The sequence below is a fragment of the Pipistrellus kuhlii genome, unplaced genomic scaffold, assembly GCF_014108245.1.
Source record: "Pipistrellus kuhlii isolate mPipKuh1 unplaced genomic scaffold, mPipKuh1.p scaffold_m20_p_1, whole genome shotgun sequence".
Classification (NCBI taxonomy): Eukaryota; Metazoa; Chordata; class Mammalia; order Chiroptera; family Vespertilionidae; genus Pipistrellus; species Pipistrellus kuhlii.
The window spans coordinates 175,510,172-175,520,804 of record NW_023425404.1 but is presented as its reverse complement, the minus strand read 5'-3'; the positions used below and the strand labels follow the sequence as shown (position 1 = coordinate 175,520,804).

The 10,633-nt window shown below is 52.1% G+C and overlaps 1 protein-coding gene across 1 annotated transcript; it reads right to left on the bottom strand.

The window, feature by feature from the left end:
- Positions 1-610: 610 nt before the first annotated feature.
- PHOX2B (paired like homeobox 2B) lies at positions 611-4,272 on the bottom strand. Its single transcript, XM_036417622.2, has 3 exons — positions 3,719-4,272; positions 2,648-2,835; positions 611-1,408 (listed from the first exon to the last, which is right to left on the bottom strand). The coding sequence occupies exons 1-3, from the start codon at positions 3,957-3,959 to the stop codon at positions 890-892; spliced, it is 948 nt and encodes a 315-aa protein (XP_036273515.1). The 5' UTR covers positions 3,960-4,272; the 3' UTR covers positions 611-889.
- Between the last annotated feature and the right edge of the window lie 6,361 nt (positions 4,273-10,633).

The following is a 10,633-nucleotide window of genomic DNA, read 5'->3' as shown; positions in this document are numbered from 1 at the left end:
CTCACGTACAGGGCAGATTCGGGGTTTGGGAGTTGCAACTGTGTGGGAGCTCAGAAGCGCTCATGGCATGGCGGGGCGGTACTCGGCCAGGTGGGACAGGCAGGCGGGCTGGAGGAAGTCACCTTGGCCTCGGTGGCAATCTGCGGGAGTCTTCACAGGAACCCGAGGGCAAGAGGGGAAGCGGACTGGAAGGCTCCCTAGTCTCCCCTAAGGAGGAGGAACCCCAATGGGAAGTCTGTGCCATCCGGAGGGAGCCCATTTAGGGTTCACAAGACAGAGCCTTCAGACAGTGCTTGCTGCAGCCTCCCTTCTTTCCCCCTTTACATGTTTCCCCTTAGATTTCAAAATCTTTAAAACAACAAACAAAAAAGATTGCTGCCTTCCTAATTTTTTTTAATATGGTTTTTTGTTGTTGTTTTGTTTTGTTTATTTTTCTCTTTATTCTAAGCAAGTCACTGCGTTGGTTATGCCCCCATCCATCTCTTTCTGTCACCTGCCCGGGCCACAGAGACACATTCCCGGAGATAGACACACAGGACACGCAGACACAGCCCCCTGAGAGTGGCCCCAGCCCAGGCCGCACCGCTCCCGCCTCCAGTCCACAGGCAGGTGCGAGGCCAGAAAGTGTTTTTGCTTTTTTCGTTTCGTTTTGTTTTGTTTTGTTTTGTTTTGTTTCGTTGGGGGTTCAGGGTTGGGGTCAGAGTGGGGTTGCAATGGGGGCGACGCTGTTTTCTCTTTATTCTTATCGCGATCGCTTTAGGATTTCCGTGAAAAAGCCAGGGCAGCAGCGGCGACCATGGCCTTGGGCTTCCCCGCTGGCCCGCCCGCCCGTTCGACCGCCCGCCCGGCCCCCCGCCCGCCCGCCGCCGCCGCCACCGGGCCGCCCAGATCAGAACATGCTGCTCTTCACCAAGGCGGCTTTGGCCCCGTTGGGTCTTTGAAGCGAAGACAGGACGCTGGCGAAGGGCCCCCCGAGCGAATCCGGGATGGAGGTGATGGGGCCGGGCCCGGGAGCCCAGCCTTGTCCGGGGCCCCCGGCCGCAGCCAGGCCCCCGGCCGCCGCCGCCGCTGCCGCCGCCGCCGCCGCCGCTGCTGCCGCCGCCGCCGCCGCCGCGGGGCCGGCCTTGCCGGGTTCGCCTCCCGGGCCCCCCGGGCCCGCCGCCCCCGGGCCGCCCGCCGGGCTGGGCCCGCCGCCGCCGCCGCCGCTCGCCCCGCAGCTGGGCGCGGGGTTGGGGTTGGGGCCCGGGCCGCCGGTGCTGTCCGGGTCGGTGCTCTTGGCCTCCTTGCTCTCGTCGTCCCGGGCGGAGTCGGACTTCTTCCCCGACGAGCCGTTCTTGGCCGCGGCCGCCGCCGCCGCCGCCGCGCGCTCCTGCTTGCGGAACTTGGCGCGGCGGTTCTGGAACCACACCTGCCCGGGAGGACGGGGAGCGGAGAAGCGGGGGAGAGAGGAACCGGCGGGGAGGAAAAGCACCAGTTAGGAGGGTTCACAGCCCATTCTCATTTTAGTTCGTTTTCAATCAACTCCGCGCCCCCGGGGACCCCCATGCGCACCCCCTGCTCCCACCCCCTCGTTGCTGGTTCATCTTCCAAGAAATGTTCTCAGGGTGACTTGAACATGCCAAGGAATCCTTTACATACAGAAGATAAAATAAATTTTAAAAAAAAGGCGGGTCCCAGAGAGGCCCTAAAATAAAAACCCTTCTTTCGCCAAAACCGGTTTGGCTCAGTGGATAGAGCATCGGCTGGCGGACTGAAGGGTTCCGGGTTCGATTCCGGCCAGGGGCATGTACCTTGGTTGTGGGCACATCCCCAGTGGGGGGTGTGCAGGAGGCACCTGATAGATGTTTCTCTCTCATGGATGTTTCTAACTCTCTCTTCCTCTCTGTAAAAAATCAGTTAAATATATATATATTTAAAAAAAAAAACAATTTGTGGGATCTTTGTTCAGTCTTATTTCTTGAGTTACTCCAAACTCGCCATCGGCCCTAGGCCTCAAATCTAAGTGAAATAAACCCTAATAAGTCTAAGTGAAATAAACCCTAATGGAAGGAAGGAGAAGCGGTCTCTGGGCTGGGCGCTCGCCTTGCATCCTGACCCTGATGCCTGGAGAAGCGGCACAGGTGCGCCCTGCCCCCTCCACTGGCGGGCCCCCTGCAGAGAGAGAGCCCTGGCCTGAAAGGTCAGAGTCAGCCTCGGCTCTTGACCTTCCCGGGGTCGAAGCCCCTTTGCGAACTTGATGCAAGTCCTAGTTCCCTGGGAAAACGCACCCATACGCGACAGCTCCAAGTTAAAAGCGCGTGGATTAGGAGGCAGTTAGCAAACAGGTCTATTTATATGTTTATAATATGCAGGCAGAGTCTGCACTCTCCCCAAAGGGCGCTTGGATGCCTCCGCAGCGCTTGGCTGGGGTGGGAAACACTTTGCAACTGTGTATACATGTGTAGCCTAGAGCGTGCGCCCGACCCCAAAGACCGCTTCTCCTTCCATCCATTAGGGTTTATTTGCGCCCAGCCCTCCAAACCTGGCCTCTCTGTTCAGCCCTGAGCCACGGGGCCCTGGGCTTCCGAACCTTCGGTAGCACCACCCGCTCCCTCGCCCACAGCAATCCCCGGACGCCCCAGCCGGGTAATATTCGGGGGTTGCGTACCTGGACCCGCGCCTCCGTGAGGTCGATCTTCAGGGCCAGCTCCTCGCGGGTGTAGATGTCGGGGTAGTGCGTCTCGGCGAAGACCCTCTCCAGCTCCTTGAGCTGCGCGCTCGTGAACGTGGTGCGGATGCGCCGCTGCTTGCGCTTCTCGTTGAGGCCGCCGTGGTCGGTGAAGAGTTTGTAAGGAACTGGAGACAAGAGAGAGGACAGGGCGTGGGCAAAACGGGCTTGGCCTTGGAGCCGGAATGTGGGGACTTCCAGGACAGGTGTTCCGGGGCCGCCACCGACAAACAGAGAGAGAGGGTGGCCGAGAAGAGGAGCTGCAGGTAAAGATCCGTTACACACAGAAACTAGCGCAAACTTCGGGGTTTGGTGAGGTTCCTCCTGGCACAAGCGCCTCTGGGTGGGTTAACAGATACCATCAGAGACCCCTGAGAGCCAGGGCGGGAGAATGCTTTGGTGAGGGGAAGGAACGAGAGAAGGGGGGAAAAAAAAAGTCCAAAAACTTCCGCGGGAATATATCAAGGAGCCAGGGAAGATGTTACCAAACACTCTCACGGTTGGAACTTTTCAGTTCTCAGGAGTTGCCCCAGCCCCCCAAAAGTTGAGGGGAAACGTGCTGCAAAATAACAATCATAAATAAATTTTTTTTAAAAAATTTTAAAAAGCAATCCTCCAAATGACCAGCCAAAGAGGTGTGAGCCCGCTGCCGGTTCTTTAAAAAAAAGAGAGAGAGAGAGAGAGAGACACTGCCAGTAATGAGCTTTACTCTTTGTTATTTAATTATTTTCTAAGCTTTACGTCTCATCGCAAAGTAAATAAATTATGCCTATCATTTTGGCAGCTTAAGATAATTTTGTTGGCGGTTCGGGTGTGACTAGGATAGTGTAACCCTGTAAGTGAATTACCCCCTCCCTGCAATCGCTTCTAACGTGATAAATTCTTTCATTTGTGTAAGCAAATTTCGTTTGGTAAATACTAAACACATTTCCATTTTCAAATGCAATCAAGGCTTCCTATATACGAGCGGAAAGGCGGCTTCCTCAGCCCGAGGAAGCCCGCGGTCCTTACCTGCGGCGTACGGACTGCTCTGGTGGTCCCTGAGGGTGCCGAGGCTGCAGGATCCCGGCGTGAGGGACGGGCAGCCGGACGTGGCCCCAAAAGTGGTCCTGATCGGGTTATACTGGAAGCCACTGGCCTGGCTGCAGGAACTGAAGTCTGCATAGGCTGAAGCCAGGCTGGAGGTGTCCATGCCAGCCATACAGGACTCGTAGGCAGAGGAATTGAGGTAAGAATATTCCATTTTATACATTGAAAAGGCTCTGGATGGCTCAGCCAAGTGGAAAAAAACGAAATAAAAAGATGGGTCTGGAGGAGGTGGCTGGAGTGGGGAGATGTGCACAGCTCAACGCCTGCCTCCAAACTGGCCTCCTTACTACCAGCAGAGCCTAGTTTTATGAAAAAGCCTCCTGTGAGATGCCTTGTCTGAGGTCTCTAGAGCATATAGTCCTCATAATAAACTTGGCTCTTTCCACTTGGACAATAGCAAAGCGGTTGGTCTTATTGCTGGCGCTTTTTACATGACAATAACTCATCCGTCTATTGGGCTGGCACTGGGGAACTGAGCTGTCCAACCTCCCTATCATTGATTCCTGCATCTCTAATTAGAATTTAATACCACACCATTACGCACCAAGCCCCTGATCCTCCCTTCTAACCAGCTCCCTGCCCTTTAATTCAATCACGCTACTTGGAAATAATGAAAGTTGGGTGACGATTCTCCCTGATCCAATTTCCCCGAGCTTTTAAGCCTTTTTAACTGATCATATACCTTAGGCATAGAGGGAGATGGTGTGTGTGTGTTTTCCCCCTTCTTCGTCCTCTTCCCCCCCCCCCCTCGGTTAGGAAAAAGAAACCTTGATGTCATAGAAAACCTGTTTTGTAAGAGCGTTACACGCTCAATTTAACAACAAGCCTACCCCCCGAAGTGCATGAAATGGTATAAAGGACTGGGACATTGGCGAGACTCAGGCGCCCTGTAACGTGGAGTAAGTGAGCCGAGGGGGTTTATGTGGACGATAAGCTGATTTCTTTAAGATACACCTGGTAGAGGGGGCTTTATAAAAAAGAGAGAGCATCTTATAAATCGCATTTCTTGTTGTAACTTCATGTGCTTTTCTGGAGACGCAGCTCACTCAGTGGTTTAAGAAAATAAAAGGAACAATGCTCTTGAATGTGCACCGTCCGAATTCTCAAGCGAAGGCTTGTTGGCTCTCAGTTCTGTCTTTCCACCTTAGCGTGAGGTTAGCGGTTTTGTTGTTGTTGGTTTGGGGGTTCCTAGCGGTCGTTCTTTTTAATTACGCCCCAACTAGCAAGTGAACTTGCAAATATCCCCAAACGTGTCTCTCCCACCCTTTTAGGATGCTCTCCCTCTTTTTCCCCCACCTCCCCTGCTTTAGGTGCCTGCAGAGCCCCACCACCACCACACCACCACACCCCTTTTAGGGTCCCTGAAGGCAATGAGAGAACCCTTACTCTTTGAATGCCCAGGTTCTAGGTGGGGCGTTTTTTCTTGTCCAATTCCTCCGGCTCTTGGGGTGCAGGCGGGGCGGGGAAGGCACACAGACAAAGAAGCACACACGGTGATGTGTGGACCTCGGTGGCCCCCATGATTTAAGCGGAGGGTAATTTTCATTTGGTTTGTTAAGGCTCCAGCAGAATAAAGGGAAACTATTTTATTAAATCCTTCCTCTCTCGGTGGACAAGAGGGGGGGAATGGCTTAGCGGAATCGCCTCCGTGGTGCGGTGTAAACAAACCCTGGATATTTTATATGAATTAAATGTGCAGATAATTAGTTTTATTGCATTCATTACCCCCTTTATGGGCTCTGTAACAAGTCAGTAATTAAAGTAACAAACTCATAAAGTCTTTACAGGGGCATTTAGGCTGTTCCGTGGTTGCCAAACTAAGTGGTTTAATTCGATGCTAGCGCCGGGGAGTGGACGGGCGGCCGGCTCTCCGCTGCCACCGTGCTTTATTGCGCGCTAAACTGCAGCGGACGCCCATCGTAATGGATGAAGCCGAGGCACCCGGCCCCCCCAAACCCCGCGCTGCTCCGCTTGGTGAGTCTCAGGCTGGCTTCAGGGGACAAGGCGTCACCCCTGGACGTGAGGAAGCCCTGCTGGCTCGGAGTGCAGGCGGCGGCAGCAGCCGAGGAACCTGCTGATCGTTTTATGGGGAGGGCTGATAGTTTTATGGCAGTTGCATGTTGTACAATGCGTATTTGATAAAGAAGGGCCCTTGGTGACCAGTGTGCACTTTTTTTTTGAAATGAAAATGAATGCACACACAAGGTTTTACGGCGGCGGCGGCGGGAAACAAATTGCAACGTTCTAAATGGTTTTTCTTTATGGGCACCAGACAAGAGGAGAAAAGAGATGCAAACATCTGTCTTCAGTGGTCTCCTAAAACCGAGAGGCCAGCGCAAAGACGGATGCGAATCCAAGTGGTGTACAGTGGGGATCTGTCTTTCTTTATCGCGCTCATGAATATGAAGCTGCTTTGGGGCCGGGTGGTGGCCGGGCCCCTGAGGAAGCTGCTCCGCCCGGAATTTCCCCGCCAGGACCTGTCCTGCCCCCGCCGTCGGGGAGGGGGCGCAGGTTGTCCAGCACAGGGCTGAGATGGAGATCATCCAAGTTTTTTGGAATTCCCTCGGACTTGTGGGTGGCGTGTGCTTTCCAGTCTGTCCCATGCGACCCTGCCGGCCCCCCAGGTCTGACCTGGAGGATGTGGATTTGGGGACCGGGCCCCGAATGGGAACCCCCTAGGCCGTTCAACTCCCCCACCCCGTTTCTGTGGTCATCAAGCGCTTTTCTCTGTAGAATAGGAGAGAATAGGATAGAATGGGTGTCTGGGAGGGAATGTGGTTTTTGGCTTCAAGGTCGGTGCTTGGCAAGAACCAGGCCCACACCCCTAATGGCACCCACTTCTGGGCGCACCCTGACAGGTGTCTCCGAGCGCCCTCAGCTCAGGACGCTGCATCCCCTCCCCCTCCCCCCTCCCGCCCCGCGCCTCAGGGGTCCTACCCCCTAGAGCCAGGGGCCAGGCGGGTCCACCTGGGGCACCCTGAAGCCACTGAGGGGGAGGGCCTGGAGCCGGGGTGTGTGGGCGCCTGGAGAAGCCAGGTTTAGTTGGGCAGCTTTGGATGTTGTTAAACTTTGGGATTTAGTCCGTGCCAGTGCTGTCCTGGCGTTTGAAATTGGCACCAGAAGAAGCCTGCAAGGTGGTGATGGGGGAGGGGAGAGGATTGTGCCACAGGGTCAGGACAGGGATGGAGGTAAGGGGAGCTAGGGGGAGAGGGTAAGGGTAAGGGAGGCATAAGCGGGGTGGGGTGGGGAAAGGTGCCAGGGAGAGTGGGCGAGGGGCAGGCAGGGCCGAGGCCTGTACTGGGCACCACCTCGTGCTCCCTGCAGCACCTCGCTCACCCACCTGGGTTTCCTCTCCCCTCCTTGCACTCGGGGCTCCCACCGCTAGATTCCCCGCCTCCTGGGACCCGGTGCCAGCCCTCTCCCAGATGCTGGTAGCGCCCTGGTCTCTCCCTGGCGCCCCCTGGTGCCCGGCCCCGCTGATCCGGCGCCTTCTTCTCTTTGTACCAGGAGACCTCGCAGCTCTGGGACCATGGTCGGATGAGCAAAGGCGCTTGACTTCATTTTCCCTCCTCTCCCCCATCCCCTCCCCCTTTGTGGGCCTTGTAGGTTTATTTTGTTCGGTGTCACCGTCCCTCTCCCCAGTCCCAGCCCCCCACCCCCACCGTCCCTGGCCTCGTTGTGGCCCGTCTTTTGTGGCCCGGGGTCTTGCTTCTGCTCCGGAGATGAAAGGCCTGTGGGGCCGGGCCAGAGCCCAGCCCCGGCGCCCTGTTTTGTTCGGGTTGTGCTTTCTACACGCGAGCTCTCCCCTAAAAGTTGTACCAAATGGTTAATTTAATTATTCCAACTATAGACCAACTGCTTCAGCAGCCTCCACCACGCGTCTGGGAGGAAAAAAGAAGCCATCTATAAGAAATAATCTAATAAAAGTGAAGTGTAGAAAAACCCCTCCTGATTTTCAACCGGCACAAATAGAATTAGAGTCTCAGCATCCTTTTCCCAAACAGACCTTTTGTCCAGATCACAACTTCAGCCAACCAGCAGTGTGTGCGGGGCCCGCTATTTATTTTAATAGAGGCGGGTGGGAAGGGGAGATGGATTGATAGATAAATGACCACATGGATAGATGGATGGTTGATCCATCTTCCTCTGGCTTTCCTTTCTTAATATGTGTACACGGTTGATTTTTTTTTTTCCCCTGCTGGTTTTCTGAATCAATAATGGAAAGGCAATGTTATGTGGTAAAAGGGGGAGAAAAAGAGGTCATTTAAAGCACAAAAGAGGGAAGAGACTACCAGCATATATACCATGAGAAAGAAAGAAAAAAATGTTTACATGCTACCCAGTTCCAAGTGAAAAAGGTTGAAAGTTTAAAAGAAACTTTTCTTTCCTTTTCTTGCCATTCATAAAAGGGTTTCTTTTTCTTCTTCTTCTTTTTTTCCTTGAAAGTCAGAAAGAATGTTAGAAGACAAGGAAACAAAACAGCAAACAAAATGCCATTGTATTGTAGTAGCGATTCATGGGAAAATGCTTGTCAGCCTCCTAATGCCTCACTCCTAGGAGGCTGTTTTGAGGCTGTTTCACCGCAGGCGAAGCACAATAACATGGGGATGAATAAAATATTAAATACCAGTGAGACTTTCAGAGGAATTTTCTTTTTGATTGCTTTATTTGAGGCTGCATCCAAATTATTCCGGCTCAGCACGGCCACTGCCTGGCAAAGACTCTCTCATAACCAAGAGTTCTCTCACCCGCAGAATTAAAAGGCAAGATTTGTCCTCCAGGGTCCTCAAAAAAAAAAAGTTTCTGCAGGCAGCAGCCATTCCCACTCACCTGCACTAAGAAAATAGCCTAGACTAAATGTATTGGGATGCCATTTCCCCAGAACATAAGCATGCCCTAGCATGAAGATCCACCAATGCAGGCATTCTCCTAGCATTTTAGAACTTTCCCGTCTTCCATTTGCCTAGCAACCATCATACACGTTTCATAATAGAGACTCTTTGTATTTCTGGTAACTAACCTTCTGGCACTGCGAGACTAGCAATGATTAACTGGTGGACAATAGTGTATACAAAGCAATGAACACAGTGCTTGGCACTTGGGAAGAATTCAGTCCATATTCGACACCAGTGGTATGATCATGCTGCTGCTGGTGGTGGTAGTGGTAGAGTATTTTTGAATTACATATTAAATACTTGACTCTGAAATTTAGACAGTGCGTGAACACTCTCTTTCCTATTGATTGTTTATAATGCCTGTGGAAGAGGGTAGACCAATTAAAGAATGGGCTCTAAGATATCAAATGGGCTCTAAGATATCAAATGGGAGAAAATGAAGCAACCAGGCAGGAAACTTGTATCTCCTAGTTTATCTCTACTCCCCTCATTCTCTCTCCCTGCCAGTGCTATGATTAGCAGAAGGGGCTGCCTGCTACCTTTTTTGCAGGAGTTTGGCTAATAGTAGTAACATCTGCTGGGCTGGTGGTGGGGGAGACAGGAGGCATTTGATCAGAGGCACAGATGTAAAAGTGACATCTGCTTGTAACAAAGGAAGGAGAAACAAAATTAAATTAGCCAGAGAGGCCTCTCTATCTGAACCAAAGGGGGGTGGAATGGAGGGACTATTTGGAAAAGGGGAAGGGGGGGGGGATAACCATGAGCCCCAGCCAAGCTTGGAGGGTGCAGAGGAGCACTTGCAAAGAGGACGGTGAATTTTGGGGCCAGAGCTGCCAGGACAACTGGAGTAGCAATATCCTCAGGGAGCAATGTCTGAGAGCTTGAAGTCATATGTTTATGCTCCAAAGATTATCCTACTCAGCTGAGCGATGCCCCAACCAATGCAACTATAGTATGGGTTGAGAAACCCCTTTCAGGTTGAAGACAGAAAGAGGGTAAGCCCCTGGGGTTAATGTCCCAGTATATTTTTTTGGACGAAAAATTTGGTGAGAAATAAGTTTTTATTTCATAGCTATATTAAAACTCCTACTGCCAACTACTAAGAATGATTTTTTTTTTTTTTTTTTTTTTTTTTTACCGGCCTCTTCTGTGTTCTTGAAGACAGTACCTGGCCCTTAACACCTATATGGTGCTTGAAAACAGGCTCAGTTGGGGGGGGAGGGGAGCATAGCGAGGCAATGTGCTTAGCATCCTCCGAACCATTGTGCTAGGAATCCCCCATGGGTTACAGAGGGGCGTCTGCCTCCCCAATAATGATCTCCTCAATTTCTCCGAGTGGAACAAATTTTGATAGCTTTATATAAATTCATCCCATAATGATAACAGACACCAATGGACCAGATTCCCTCAGCTTCCTACTTCCAAATCTATAACCAGTCAACAGCTGTGTCCACTTGCTGCTCTGCTTTCCTGTTTTATGTAGTGAGGGTCCTATTCGACCTAAAGCCAATCCCTCCACCAACGTGGAGTCATTAAGATCACCAAATCCACTGAGGATTTCCCAGGCCCCAATTTGCTTGAATGTATACGTTACTAGGGCTGTATAACAAATATGTCCAGTTCTTGCCATTTTTAGGCGCATAGAAGGATTTCACTTCCCTACCCCTCAAGAAGTTAGAAGTAGCCATGTGACTTGCTTTGGCCAATGAAAATTGAATAGCAGTGTAAAGTACGATGTCCAGGTGGAAGCCTTAAGAGTTAGTGTTCAAGTCTCTGCTTTCTATCTTTTGCCCTATCTTAGAGCAGCTGACAGAGTTCAGGTGGTGGCTGCTTTGTCAGACTGAGTTTTGGAGTAGGGATGCCATGGAGAAGAGGTCCCTGCACGTTCATAATGGAAATGTGACTTCCTAGATTGTCAGAAGGATTCTGAAAGAGGTGACAT

Bases quoted from the DNA above. Each gene is read 5' to 3' on its own strand.
- PHOX2B (XM_036417622.2), bottom strand. From the start codon at position 3,959: ATGTATAAAATGGAATATTCTTACCTCAATTCCTCTGCCTACGAGTCC. The intron at 2,836-3,718 runs GTAAGGACCGCG...TCTTGTCTCCAG, and splicing joins GAGCAGTCCGTACGCCGCAG to TTCCTTACAAACTCTTCACC. The intron at 1,409-2,647 runs GTACGCAACCCC...CCTCCCGGGCAG, and splicing joins TCACGGAGGCGCGGGTCCAG to GTGTGGTTCCAGAACCGCCG.